Source organism: Trachymyrmex cornetzi, unplaced genomic scaffold (assembly GCF_001594075.2).
Source record: "Trachymyrmex cornetzi isolate Tcor2-1 unplaced genomic scaffold, Tcor1.1 scaffold23, whole genome shotgun sequence".
In the NCBI taxonomy this organism is placed as follows: Eukaryota; Metazoa; Arthropoda; class Insecta; order Hymenoptera; family Formicidae; genus Trachymyrmex; species Trachymyrmex cornetzi.
Genome location: NW_017296956.1, coordinates 3,240,800 through 3,256,312, shown reverse-complemented (window position 1 = coordinate 3,256,312; position 15,513 = coordinate 3,240,800). Strand labels below are relative to the sequence as shown.

At 37.4% G+C, this 15,513-nt stretch overlaps 1 protein-coding gene across 1 annotated transcript in view; it reads left to right on the top strand.

Moving 5' to 3' along the window:
- Nucleotides 1-15,513, top strand: part of trbl (tribbles pseudokinase 2) — a 28,457-nt gene that overhangs the window by 3,656 nt on the left and 9,288 nt on the right. Inside the window, exons 2-3 of the mRNA XM_018506958.1 lie at nt 7,697-8,409; nt 15,033-15,334. Coding sequence (XP_018362460.1) covers nt 8,089-8,409; nt 15,033-15,334 — 623 coding nt within the window. The 5' untranslated portion in view covers nt 7,697-8,088. The remainder of the gene's footprint in view (nt 1-7,696; nt 8,410-15,032; nt 15,335-15,513) is intronic.

Sequence of the window (15,513 nt, the reverse complement as noted above, 5' to 3'; positions counted from 1 at the left end):
GAGATGAAATCGAGGATGCTCCGATAGAGTGAGAGGGGAGGGGAATTTGGCGTCGGGGTCGGGGCCGGCCCGACATCAACGCGCGCGGTCATTTTTACAATGTAAACGAGAGCGCGGCGAAGCTGTTAGGCAATTTACATATTTCGCGAGCTTGCGTCACGTTCGGTTGCGCGCTATTAATGCAAACGGTGTCCGCAATATCGCCCCTCGTGCACGAGCGCGACGATCGTGGAATTCTCCGCCATTTTGACCTTACCGAAGGATATCTGGTATCTCTGTAGCGTATGTGTGTGTGTGTTGTGTGTGCGGCCGTTGTGTGGGTCGGCTGGTAATATCGCGAGTGTCGTTTCGACACACGCGGTGACGGCGACGGCGACGGCGATGGCGATGGCGACGGCGGCGGTAAACGCAACACTTTACTAATTCCGAACTTGCGATTTCGTCAGATATGCGCATTTCATTTACAGGAAGGGGTGAGAGGGGTGGGGTAGACCTCGACAGTGCCCCGAGGAATCCGCGCACCTGCCGGCTAAATCGTCTCACGAGACCGTCTCTCGACTCGCCGCTCCGTGGATTCGATTCTCTCGCAATCATTTTGTCGAAGACTTTAAATTCCGCTGCAAGCGGCTTACCTCTTATTTCGTATTAATCTTGGCTGCGTTCAGAAATTTCACTCGGGGATGCACCCAGACATTATTTTATCATTATTTAATATTCGATGAACGACATTCGGGGCCAAATGATATCTGGATGCACCCAAGTAAAGTTTCTGAATGCAGTCCTTTAATGGATAGGCTACAGCATCTCAAGTCGGAGCACAAATCTTTGTATAACGCATGAAGGAGAAAATCAATCAGTCTTTTACTTCATGGAAAGCAAGGAAATGAATTTTATTGATTCATTTTCTTATGCATTATGCGTTATGCAAGATTCCATGCTCTCGCTCTTAGTTTTCTTGAAAAACTCGTCTAAGGCCTAGTTCCACAACTGACGGTTAACTCATGACCGAGGTTCAACTTATTCATTGTCTCTTTCCAATTTTAGAATTGGAAAAAGATGAGAAACAAGTTGAACCTAGGTTAAGAGTTAACCATGAGTTTTGAAACTGAAGTCTTAAAGTTCATTACTTTTAAATTTCAATACTGAAAAAAAATGACATTATACAAATCAACAGTATTTTAATTGAACATAATTTTGTCAATTCAATTACACTATTAATAAAACAAATATATCACGTTCTTTTTTAAAAAAATTTTATTTGTTTCATTAACATTGTTATTGAAAAAATCAACACGAGATTGTTTTTAAATAAAATAATGATACAATGCTATTTTTTCAGTACGTAATATTTCCAATATGTAACTAAAGTTTTAACCATAACGTAATATACTAATAAAAAATATAATTATAAAATTAAAAGTTTTTTGGAAGCATTCCGAACATTCCTCTTATCAACTTTTATATTTTTAAAGCTGTTTTTTTTTGACAATTTCGAAACTTTGAATCTTTGAAGTTGTCAAAAGTAATAACAGCCCTAATCTTTATTTCCCCTAGTGAAAGATTAAAAAGAAAATATAAAGATTTATCGATCTCTTATATAAGGGCGAGGATGTAACAGAGGAGATTAAAAGATATTACGCGATACTTATTTTATACATCGAAAGACACGTATGTGGTAAGGGAAATGAATACATTGCGTCGAAAAAACCGTAGAAAGGTCAGCGCCGTTCTTTACTTCTATTCATGCACAACGAATTTGAATTTGTGTAGCTTAATACACAATAAAGATTACATCATTTTCTTTGAAGGAAATGATGTAATGTTTATTGTGTATCAGTCCTCGTGTATTATTGACTGTATCGATAGCTTTCACGCACTCTCTTTTGATGAACGTAATGCCTATATTACACTAACGATTGGAAATTGCGTCTCTTGACCAATCGAAAATGAGCCGCTGGTCTGCAGCAGCTTTTTTTATTGATCAGTTGACGCAAACGCGAATGCAGACGCAATCTCCAATCGCTGGTGTGATACGGGTATAAGATTACTCGTTTCAATCACCATCAGTGAACTCTATTGCATACTGAAAAGCTCACACAAGGGGAAGGAATTCTGCTCAACGAGAGCGAGCCGAGAGAGACATTCGACGAGAATATTGTTTTCTCAGTCTTGCCTGTATTATCTGTATTGGGTCAATAGAACGTAGTACGTTAGAAAAACAAAGAACGCGATCCCCTGCTAGGCTCTTTGTTGGCTTGCTGCTTTCACGACTTTGTCGGCTTTTATAGTGGTGAGTTTCCAGTACGTTACAGGGTTCACTGCTCGCCACCTGGGGTGCGTTTCAGGGTATTATCATTTTATCCTTGTTCATCGAATGTTAAGCAAGAATAAAATGGTACCTGGGTGCATCCGGATGAAATTTCTAGACGTGATCCTGTTATTCCAGTTTGGCGCGCGTGAATTTCAAATGCACGTTCCTTCGCCCGTTTCTCAGCCTGTTCTCGAAGCTGAAATGTGAGATTAGATTTTGCAGCTCCGTTAATAGTCCCTCCGTTTCGATTCCACTTTCAAGGGGCGCGATACAGAAAGATTATCAGTTTAGCTTTTTCGAAATATTCGCGATAGCCGGATTCAAGGAAACAGGTCGAGCTTGCCAGACATTGGGTCATCACAGCGCAATATCTGACTGCTCCTTTAATCGAAGTTCGGGCACGTTCACCTGTCGATACGGCGCTGACCTTACGAATATCGTGGCATCCACGTGATCGAAGCAAACCGCTTTCCGCTATTGAGGAGAGTCTTTGTCGATGATAAAACCGATATTACCTCGTCATCTCGTTCCATATCGACGAAGAGGAAACGGCAAGTGAGGGGAAGAGGAGGAGAAGTCAGGGAGATCGCGTTGTTGCATGCACAGCCCTGATCTTTGGAGCGAGGAGACCCGTCGTTGCGTTGGTGTTGTCGACTTTTGCGCAAGTGCGTAGATATCGCAATGGAGGAGGCCGCGAAGTATCGCCAGTCAGCATCTGCCGCGCGAGTGATATATGATTTTCAAACGATACGATACAAAAACGCGGCACGTAAACAGGCGGTAAATTGAGCAATATCTCCGTTAAAATTGCCTGAGATAGCTATTCTCATATATATAGATCGCCAGAGTTGATGATTACAAAAATCCAAGACTGCCTGTGTAGGCCGGCTGAGAATATCTTTGTTGTTGACTTTTGTCTTTGCCATGATTAAAAAGGTGCTATAGTATACAGCCTTGGCCAAAAATATTAGGCACTTTGTTAACTATGAGCTTTGAAATCCCTGTCGAGGATAAGTACTATTTTTATGTCACCATCGATCTTTATTTTCCACAATTAAGATTGGTATAACGTTTCGCGGAAAACTCATTTTTTTATCGGTCTTTCCAGCAGAAAAAGCAGCTTTGCAATTCATGATTCTTTAATATGATTTATTATACATTTAGATGAAGCAAGGAATTAAGAGCAAGAAGAAGCGCAGCCATTTTTATAATTTTGGTAATTAATTGGAAATAATACAATAAGTAAAAGAATATCAGATTAATGGAAAAATATAGGTGCCTAATATTTTTTACCAAGGTTGTGATAGCTGGAATTTGCATTAATTAAACTGCAACTTTTAATTTGCTTCACGCAGGCAATTCATTAAATTTTGTGAATTTTGAGATCCTCTGTCGAGGGGATAAGTACTATTTTTATATCACCATCGATCTTTATTTTGCACAATTAAGATTGGTATAACGTTTCGCGGAAAACTCATCTTTTTATCGGTCTTTCTAGTAGAAATACTGATCTTTATATCCGACCTTGTCGCTCGTTATTGTCGAGACGTTAATTGTTACCGCTAATTCGCTATAATTCCTCACATTGTGAACAAGAACAATGACCGCTTAGCAATTCTAGTACCTTAATTAACCGATATCATTGAGCTAAAATACGTATCCTACATATTTCTAGAAAATAAAATCTAATTATATGCTAGCAACAGTAGTTATTTATTTATAACTGAAGAATTGAAAATAGAAAGGAAAAATCTCGAGAAAAATTGTTATTTCATAAATCAACAGTAGTTATTTATTTATAACTGAAGAATTGAAAATAGAAAGGAAAAATCTCGAGAAAAATATATTGTTATTTCATAAAGCAGTATATACTTCTTTTATTTTTGACATCACTGAAATGATAAACGAGGTTGAAGATAATGTAATTTGACTTGGAATCAAATTTGGCTTCTTTTTATTGATTGAAAGAGAAAAAAAACTCTGCTGCGCAACAAAGTCGTATAAAAAATAATAATATGCGACGCGCCGCGCCAGTTGCACGCTTCGAGGAGCTTCCTCAAGGACAACTGCACGACATTTGCATATCTCGAATCGACGATTCTAAACGGTTATGCGGATGGGAATGTATAATTCGAAGAGGGATATTAATCGAGGAGCAACGTCGATCCAGCGATCGGAAGCGAGTTTCGACGTGAGAGATGCATAAAGATCTACTTTCATCCACTCGACTTTCCCATGAAACGGTTGCTAACGATCAAATTTGCTGCGGTTATCGAGTCTCTTCACGAATTCCTAATATTTAGTACAGGAAACTGATGTAGCCTTCATTATGTATAAAACACAGAAATCGCGATCTTCTTCGTGGCAAGCGCCGAGTAAATGTTTACGCTCGCTCGCACATCCTTCATTTTCAAACGTTTGTAGAACCCGACACAATCATGACCTTGATGATTCGATGAACACTTGGAACAAGGAGAAAATGCTTTTGAAGTTTGAATATAAAAGCTGACTTACGTGAACGCTGCAAATGCTTTGAAGTATTTTTAATAGTCAATTAGTAAAATTCTTTCTTCTGATTGATAAATTAAATGCTTCGAAACATTTATAATGAATGTTTGACCTCAGACTTGTTGTTTCCATCTTTCAATAAAATCCCAACTCGTTTTCTCATTTTTGCTCTCGTTCTCTCTTTCTATTTAGCTACTTGTGTATTTTTATTCCGTTATTCCTACTTTTACTTATTTCTATGTTCTTTAGATGGCTTGCTTAAAATAGTAATGAACACCTTTACTTATTTATGTATCCATCTCTCGCTCTCTCTTTCTTTTATTTATTAGTTAAATTACCATATAATTTATTCGAAAATGGCACTACCGATATTCATAGTTTCGATTCTTATTTTAAGACCGTCTTAAGATACTAATACGATCCGTGACGTACATCTTAAGACTGTACTGAAGATGGTCTTAAATAATATAAGAACCGACTATGAATACCGGTCTTAATGTTCGATATGAAACAGGATTCCAATATTAGTATAAACTCAGGCGTTTGATTGACAAACGAAATAGGATAACAACACTTACAATATCAAAGTAGTAGCAGTAACAACCCCTCAGTCTCCATAAGTCCATGTTTAATTCTTGAACACAGCGTACTCGTTCTAGCGCAACCACGGATTTCGATGATGCGGCAAGCAGCAAGAGTGCATTTGTAAACATCGTGGATCAATGGCGTGTCATCGACATTTATCAGCAGGGGATGTTGGCGGGAGCGTGCGAGAAAGGAGGGAAAGACATTTACAAGCGATAAAATTACGCGCATGAGTCATCGTGCGAGTGGATCATCGCAGCCCGCTACTATTTCAGGCGGTCTCGAATAAATTCGACTGTACCCCTCCGGACGAAGAACAGGAGGGATATTCTCCTTTCGCGAGCGATCGCGTCGTTTCGCGTCCACGCGATTATCGTTGCCATCACTGCCGGTCACGTGTGGTGTACCACCTCCTCTTTCTGTCCGATCATTCATAAAACCGTCACGTAATTTTCCTCGTCATCGATTACTTTCGTTCGTCTAGTTCAGTGCCGTGTTCATACCTTGAGACAAGAACCATCGATGTCACTTATGTCTATTTCTCTACCAATATAAATTAACTTTAATCTGATTCAACTTACTCTTCACTTTTCTTGTTCTAAGAATTAGCAAAAGATGAAGAGTGAGTTGAACTGTCAAGAAAACCCATGGAAGTGTCCCTCTCCGATTTTGATGAGAAAGAGGTACTGCATTTCCTAAAAGTGCGATTGAACCCATATAAAAAATACGTGTCTCATATTTTTATCTAGAAAACAATGTATTCAATGTTCATCGAAATCGGAAGGGAATACTTCCATAGGTTTTCTTGTGATATAATTTAGTACCCATATTTGGGCCATTCGTGTTCTGCGAATTTCTTTTTAAAATACTAGAAGCTCTTGTCTAAATAATCTCTATCTTTTCCTTTTTAAATACATAACCTTACAAAGATGTTAAATAATACTAGAAGCTCTTGTCTAAATAATCTCTATCTTTTCCTTTTTAAATACATAACCTTACAAATATTTTCCAAAGATGTTAAAATATGTGTGTGTGAGAGAGAGAGAGAGAGAGAGAGAGAGAGAGAGAGAGAGAGAGAGAGAGAGAGAGAGAATATCACTTAACAATTTTTATATAATACCCGTAAAAATGAGGAAAATTAATTCAAACATATAAGCATTAGTGTTTTGAGGAGTTGCAAAATTTTCTCATAAAGATATTAAGTATAATTTAAGTTTCACTTTCCTAGCAGCTGATGCTATAGCGTAATGTTTGCATAAAACAAAATGACCGATTGCATAGCAACGTTGACTTTCTCTCGCAACTTTCAGATAAATTTGCATTTACTTTCTAAGTTTATAGACTACAATCGAGATGCATCGACGATCAACATTTGTGTCTATTCTTATACTTATTCTATATAAAAAAAAAAGTAATCACGCTTAGTGACGTAATGGAACGAAACGATCGACGTTGATAACGCGAACACACGGCCGGAAATTGATTTGGGGCAACCGCAAGACTCGCCGACGTCCCTGTACCCCGGCGAATACCCCTGACCTTACAGAGTTCCCCCTCTTGGCCGTGTAACCATAGGAATTGCGCACAAGGCGCGGGAATGTCGAAATGTCACATTTTGAAATTGTCTATGAATCATATTACGAACTTTCCTCCCCACCCCTGTGAACGGAACTATTGTCGTCGTGTCATCGGTGTCACATCAGATCTTGCGAGCATACGTGTAAACGTGTAGGCGTAATTGTCGTGTAGGTGCGCCATGCCTCTCCTGCTATTTTGGCCAGGGCCACCTGCGCGGATTATCGGAGATACCGCTTCTTTTTTATAACGAAAGGGATGTAGCGCGGCGTCTTTGAAAGGAAGCCGTGATGCAACGCCGGTTTATCGTGATCTGGTATTTTCTGTCTCGAATTTAAATAAAAGAGGTTGTTGGGGCAAATATAAACTCGTATTTTGACTTTAAAATGTAACACGAGTTACATTTTCTTCATTTTTTTCTTGAATAAGTAATCTAATCTACAGAGAGAGTGTTCTCTTTGTATTCTTCCTGTTTTTTTTTATCTTTCTCTTTTTTACTATTATCCGGTTTTTTCATCTTCTGTCGTTCAAGGTTGATGAACCTTGGAAGAGACAAGAAATATGTGACGAGAAACACGATTGTCGATAAAATTATCGCCAAGAGAGAAACAGGTGAAAATTAAGACACAAAAAGCAAAGAGCACATTATAGATTAAGTAGCTTTAATTCTGGAGATAACTAGCCATCATTACAACAGTCATTTCTTTCGTGTTTCAGGATCAGCTCTTGTAGAGAGCGACCGACTGATAACGTACGAAGATCTCTCTCCGTCCAAGGACCCGGTGCAGCGACACTGCGAAACGACACTGCACGGGTCAACAAAAGCACAAGTGATATTTGTAACTAATAGTTAACGCGTTTAGAGCTTAGAGGAGCGCCGAGACCGTTCTTGCGAAACTCCGTACTCTTTGTATATACAAATGTCGGATACTCGAGCCGTAATATTCAGTGCTAAGTCCAAGTGACGCGAAGTGTGTTCAACGCATCTCACTACGATCCCGCGTGGACCAGGACACGATACAGGACGTCAGAGTAACGGCTGCATCGAGTGACACACCGAGGGTGTACGTGTGCGTGCGTGTGCGTGCGTATCTGTGTGTACGCGCAACATGAGAGTGGCTAGGCAACATCCATTGCATCTGCAAGTATCGACTCGCATCAACAATGGCAAGTTCTTGGTCGGTACCAATAATAGTCAAGACGTTGTCCATCAGCAGCCATCACCGCAGCAACAGCAGCATTCGACCAGCGACGAGAGCAGTGCGGTGGTTCCAGGCTGCGTCTTTCCGAGCTGCGAATCGGTGCCCACCGACCTTCACGGGAGCCCAACTATACTACTGGGGGATCGATTCCTGCTTCTTGGTCCGACCGAAGGTAGCGCTCTTTATCGATGCGTCGATGTGCACAACGACCAGCAACTTGTCGCCAAGGTTAGACTCGAGATTCCTTTACAAATCAGTTCATCATTTTCATCGCTTCAGCTCCAACATGGATCATAAAAATCTTGTTCTATGTTTCTATAAAATCTTAGCGACTAATAGAAACTATTAGTTAACCCTTATAAAAATTTTTCACCGTTTTTAACCCGTTTTTAGCCCGCGCGAACGGTTAATTTGAGTGGTGAAAACGTGCATTTTACTTAGTGAGTATGAGTCCGTTTTTAGGTCGCAAACAGGAACTTTTCTGTAAAAATGAGTGGTTAAAACGGATTGCCCTCATGCAGGACACGAGTATATCTGAGTAATAAAAACGTATACATTACGAGTATTTTTGAGTGGTAAAAACGTAAATTTGAGGTGAAAAAATGTATACGAGTGCAAAATACTCATTTAGCACTCGTCACTCACATTGCATGTTTTCACCACTCGAAATTACTTGTACATATATGTAATGTTATATGTCCAGATATATATAAACACACACACCTCTCTCAAAAAGACATTAGACATTAACATTTTACATATTTTGAATGATTAACCAATTGATTTAATTCATTATTCTGTGCATAAAAATATTAAAGTACTGTTAAAAATAGTTCATGAAACATTTTATACTTGAATAGAGTATAATATATCTCGTAAACTATTAATATTTTGACAAGTCTATCTTAATACTTTTGCATGCAGATTAGGAAGATCTTTTCAAATTAAACAACTTTTTTCTAAATATATTTTATATTTAATGTAATTAACCTTCAAAAATAATTAAGGGACGTGATAGATTAAACTAGAACTGTGTATGCACACACACGCGCGCGTGTAAATATATTACAATTATATATAACTATTGATAAATTAATTGTTAAGATAAAAATTGAATTCGTACAATAATAATTCATTATTATTATCAATTTATTACTATACATACATATGTGTGTGTGTGTGTGTATATATAATTAATAAATGATAGGTAAATGTACAAGTAAAAGAGAAACGTCGTATTAACGTGTTCTCACTCATTAACTGAAAACTGACAATCCACTCAAAAATACACATAGCGGAAAAATGAGTATCGAAAACGGACGATTCACTCAAAAATATTCATGACCATACTCGCGTATACGTTTGTCGTTCATCAGCGGAAAAACGGGTATTGAAAACGGACAATCTCCTCAAAAATACTCATTGCGTACTCGTGTATACTCACTATCGTTCCTTCATGATACACTGCGAGTGCTTGCGAATGCAAGAAACGGGCAAGAACGGGATAAAAATAGGCTAAAAACGGTCCATATGAGGTCTAAAAATAGTGAAAAATTTTTATAAGAGAAATATTTGTAATATCTCGACAATTAATCAGTAGGAGGTGTATTTATTCCTTACATTTAAATAGTATATAACTTCTTCCATTAGCAATACAGTGGCTGCGTTTAAAAGACAAAGCTGCTTAATAAGCGCTCAGTGATTTTTTAATATGTTTGTCTTTAATTTTTTTTGTTGAATTTAAACTGTACAGACCGATCATAATAATCACCGAGAATTCACTGACTATAAGTCAAGGTCGTAGCATAAAATTTTGCATAACGCATAAGGTATAAAGTATAAGAGAATCAGTCAATCAGAGTCCTTCATTTCATACTTTGGTTGAATTCCTTGTACGTTATACAGTGTTAAGACAGGAGTTAACGATATATTTTTGCACAACGCATAACGCATAAATAAGAATCTTTTGTTTCATGGAAAGAAAGGAAATGAAGGACTTTGATTGGTTCATTTTCTTATGCGTTATGTTAATGCAAAACTCGATGCTCCCACCCGTATGCAAAAATCTGCTGCGGCCTTTGTTTTTTTGAACGCAGCCTATATATTAGCAACAGTATACTATTAAACGATCAACAATACACACGATAATTTTATAAGATCTATTTTAATTTTAGAACTGATTTTTTATATTGCTTATTTCTCAAATATTATTTTCTTAACACGTCGAGGGAAGAAAAAAAAGGTATTATTTATAATACAACAGAAATTGATATTCCGAACGGCATTCTTATATAATAACGGCACAAATGGCTAACGCGATAAATAACCAAGGTTTCGCAATACCCGATGGCAATATCACGAATTAGCTTCTTGCTGTATAATGCGGCATTGGCGCGGCATATAAAGGCGACGCAGCGCGCCATCGCACGTGGATGCATCCGCGGCGCACTGCAGCTGCCGAGTTTCCATCCAACTGCCGTGGCGTTATATAATAGAGCATACGGACGTAACGGTTCGCTAATGTTCGGGTCGATCGAAGCTTCCACCGTGAAGCTCGTTGCGAGATCAACGACGACGCAACCGAACGGTGTTCGTCTGGGAAACGTTTACGACTTCCTAGAGGAAGACTCAATTAATCCTTATCTAGACGACCTCTTTCCCTAATTGAAGGGAAAAATAAAAAGATTTCCGTTGAGATATCCGTTCAATAGAATCGCTCGTCCACGATTTGAGATCGAGATATTTTGAGTACGCCGAGGATGTTGAAAAATAAAGGAACCTATCGGTTTTTTTTCTCTTTTAACACTAAAGTATTGAGTGGTCATTAATGACCGTTTCTATTTTTTAGATTAATATTATTTTTCTCGTGAAAGATAGGATTCCGAATTTTTTTATTTTTCAATAATTACGTCCTTTTTACTGATTAAACATTTGATTTTTCGTCGTTTTCGTTATTTTCGTAATAGTAATTTATTCGCTTATGCCCATTTCTATGAATATAAATTAATTTTAATCTTGGTTCAACTTATACTCTTTACTTTTATTGTTTGTTTTTTTTAATTTTTAGAATTAGAAAAAAATTAATGGTCTTTCTACAGTAGCCCATTATCTAAGTCTTAAGTCGTAAGAATTTGACCAATCGTAGTCGATTATTCTTCTCACATTCGATTGTGATTGGTCAATTTCTTACGGCTTAAAACTTGAAGTTCAGTTGTTTTATAAAGCACATGAGAGAGAGAGAGAGAGAGAGAGAGAGAGAGAGAGAGAGAGAGAGAGAGAGAGAGAGAGAGAGAGAGAGCAGAAAATAAGATATTTCTATCAAAATATTAAAATTCCCTGTTCTTATTGCCTATTCTTTTCATTGTGTTTAAGTTGAACCGAGATTAAAATTAATCTACATTGGTGGAAGCAGGTATTAGTGAGTAAGAAACATTAATACTTCTAATATTATAACATGCCGTTATTCCAGATTTCCCGTACGATTCTTATCGAAAGCGCTTTAACTCGAAGTTTCGCGAAATCGAGACTTGTATCCGCATTTTGCATCGATAACGACGGACTTCGTTATGTTAGATCAAAGTACATATGCAAACGTAACACGCGCGCAAGTCGGTTCCTGTTCCTCGGGCGCGTTTATGTTTATTTATGTCTATTTGCACCGTATCGTGTCTACATCTCGGAATTTCATATCCGCAGAAGGATTTCAATGTTTCGCGTTTGCCCTTATTTTTCTCGCTTTCTTTTTTCTCTTTGCAACTCGCTTGAAAGGAACTGTCGCATAACACGTGACTACGAGCCGGCATGGATTAAACTTTATATGAAAATCTAGCCACGAGCAATTTTGTTAAAATCATACACAAGAGGGAAAAGTATATAAATTTCTCCCTGTACATAAATTATCTCATTCTAACTTTACTTTAGAATTTTAATTAAAATCATAGAATGAGACGCAAGTACACTAAAAAAAAATGTACTAAATCTTAATACACATTTCTTTGAATTGTACTAAGTAAACATTTACTTACAAGTACATAAATATTTACTCAATAAAAAGAAGATAATTAAATCACATTAATGGTTTTTGTATCAAATAAATATATGTTTACGTTTAGTAAATATTTACTTGGAATCATTCAAACAAATATTTATTAAAATTTTGTTTTTTTTCCAGTGTATAAGTCAAAGAGAGAGTGAGATGATAAATAGTATAGATACATATACAGGGAGAAATTATATATTTATCTCTCTCTCTCTTTCGTAGGATTTTGACAAAATCGCTCGTGGCCAGATTCTGATATAATAGGGTCTTTAGCGTAGATCTTCCTCCCCACCGCGTTTTCCACTAACATTTTACAATTGCCACGCGTTATACAATGAGTCGCTTACATCATCGGCGTTGTGAACAAACACAAGGTTGTGTCACCTCGCACCCGCCTCTCTCGCCTCGTGACATCCGTCGCGTATCGCCACACACTGTCCGTTATTCATAATCGCTTCTAAAGCCACGGTCGTTTAATTTAATTGACGATTACACACGAGAGCGTCGCGCGCTTTCGCAAGCGTGTCCGCGCTGTGCGAATCGCGATTGTGATTTCGGAGGAAGAAGAAATAGGGGTCACTGTTATTTCGGAGAAAGAGGGTCGCAGCCGGACTAAAGCCATTAACTCTTCTCGAAATAATTGCGAGACAAGGACGCGTATTATAAAAGAAAGCGTTCATTGTTTTATTCATATTTTTTTATCACTCTGTATACTCGCAAAGTTTCATTCGACTGGAGATGAATTCGCGTCAAAAAAATTTTTCTGTAAAACAGGTAAAAAAGATATCGATAACTGATTGTTCCATACATTCATTAATTATATTGCACATTGAGAAAAAAGTTAAAATATTCAAAAGCAAATGTTACTTGACATTTCCTTCGATATTTATTGCTTATAAAAAATCTAATGACAGACTATACATGTCTGTAAATAGTGTACAAAAATAAAATAGAAGGCTTATTTGTTAAGAGTAGTTTTATTTCGTACTTAAATAAGGATTTTAAAAAATAAGGATTTATTTTGGAATGAAATAAACATATTTTGAAGTCTTTTTTTCTCAGTGCACTTGACAAGTTGCTGAAAAGTTAGATGACGTTTGAATTGACCGTCGAGTTTGCCCAAAAAGCTGATCTTTCTTCTTTTACGTTCATTTTTTACCAAATATCGCGAGCGAGTTTTGGGTGCATTTTCTCGAAGCATTACAAAAGCGCGTCCGGTGGCCGATCGGGGTGATTTCGTAAAGAATGCACGGTGCTCTTATTAAACTAATGGGACTCGAATGTCGAAACGGTGTCAGGTTTCGACACGAGCCAGAGAGATGAACAGCTGGACGAGTAGAGTTTCAAAAGTGATCGACGATTTCGTTTATTGTATGGTAGTTTTCATAACACAGAGTTTTTTACTGGCAAGGGTCGAAAAAAAACATTATTTATAAATAAATAATGCATATACAAATCTACAACCGATTAGATTCTATCCCCTTTCTTATTTTTTTATTTGTTATATTATGTTATATCAAGGGTTAATTATAATCAAAGTTGTGTCAAATGCATAATTATATGTAATATGTATAGCTTCGGTGTCAAATTACTTTGATATTGAAATCTGAACTCGGTTAATTAAAATAATTGGAAAAATTGGAGCGGATGTAATTTTATCAGCTTCAAACCTCGGGATTGTAAAACTAGATAACGAATCACGTATCTTAATAATCGTCATTTAAATATGCGAAGTGAATATTGCTCTCTTACGGATATCCGTTGGAATAATTGAAGCTCGTTACGATAAAATTCACTTCCACTCGAACCGAAATTGATACAGCCGGTATATCGAATTTCCGTCAAGCATACTTGTTATAAGAAAGAAGCATATCCGTCCTTTTAACTTTTATACAATCCGCTTTTAACTCATATATAAATATATTGAAACTCATTTCAGGAATAAAGACTTATTAATCAGGAATATTAACCTTTAAGTACGTGATTACAGTATCTCACGCAATAATCGTCTTAAAAACCTTGTTCTGAAAAAGGAAGATAAAATGCCTTGCCTAGAAGTCTTAAAGTTCATTATTTTTACATTTAATTTTATACATACTAAATAACTGCTCTCTAAATCTAAATCAGTGAATAATCAGTGGATATCAGTGCCAAGTATGCCACTGGTAATCATTGAATGAAATGTGAGATCTTTAACCTAGCTAATCTTTAATGTCTCTCTAAATCTAAATCAGTGAATAATCAGTGGATATCAGTGCCAAGTATGCCACTGGTAATCAGTGAATGAAATGTGAGATCTCTAACCTAGCTAATCTTTAATGTGTGATTTAACTAACCTTGTGCTTAAATTCAATGAATATGATATCGGAAGATTGAAATTAACGTGCAAATATCAGTATTTTAGTTACACAATGCTCAAACATTCTTCCTTTCTTAGTTGAACTTCACTGATTATCAGTGTAAAGTATGCCACTGGCATACTAATAATTAGTGACTATCCACTGATTCAGATTTAGAGAGTGTATTATCAAAAAATGTGATTATAAAAATAAAATTTAGTGGGGTGTTCTGAGCATCTATCTACTTCAAAGTTGAATGCAGTAAATAATGAAAAATATTGTATCAATTAATTAATTATGACTAGTAATTGCAATTAGGAATGAAACATCTATCTAATGATACAGATTTGACAAATCTCGACAGACTGTGGAGTTTCACTTCCGGCGTATTTTAACAATATTTTTTATATTTTAACGACAGTACTTCTTGCAATTGTCTTTGTTGCTGACTCCGTTGCATTTCCGGATTGCAGGCGTTGACCGTGGGCGACAAAGGTTGCGAGGCGTTGCTGCAGGCCCACCTTCGTCTGGAGGGCACCGGCGCGGCGAGCGGCGTGGCTGGTGTAGTGGAGGCACCTGGAGGCCGGCGTTATCTCCTCTTGGAGGGCCATCACGGTGACCTGCACGCCTACGTAAGGGCACGCAGGAGATTGCGCGAGCCCGAAGCAAGGCGGCTCTTCCGGCAGGCGGCCAGGGCCGTGGCCACGTGTCATGAATACGGGGTCGTGTTGAGGGACCTCAAGCTCCGGAAGTTCGTTTTCGCCGATGAAGCGAGGTAAGAATCCGTCTAGTTCAGTATTTAGCTTCTTCAAAGTGAATTCGACTAAACTTCGGCTTAACTTACTCAATGATTAACTTGTGAAGTATAGGACTTCAAATATTTTTTATTATTAACATAGAATTATTAATTTTACGCCCCTATCGTAGACTAGATTTAAATTTAACTATTTTATT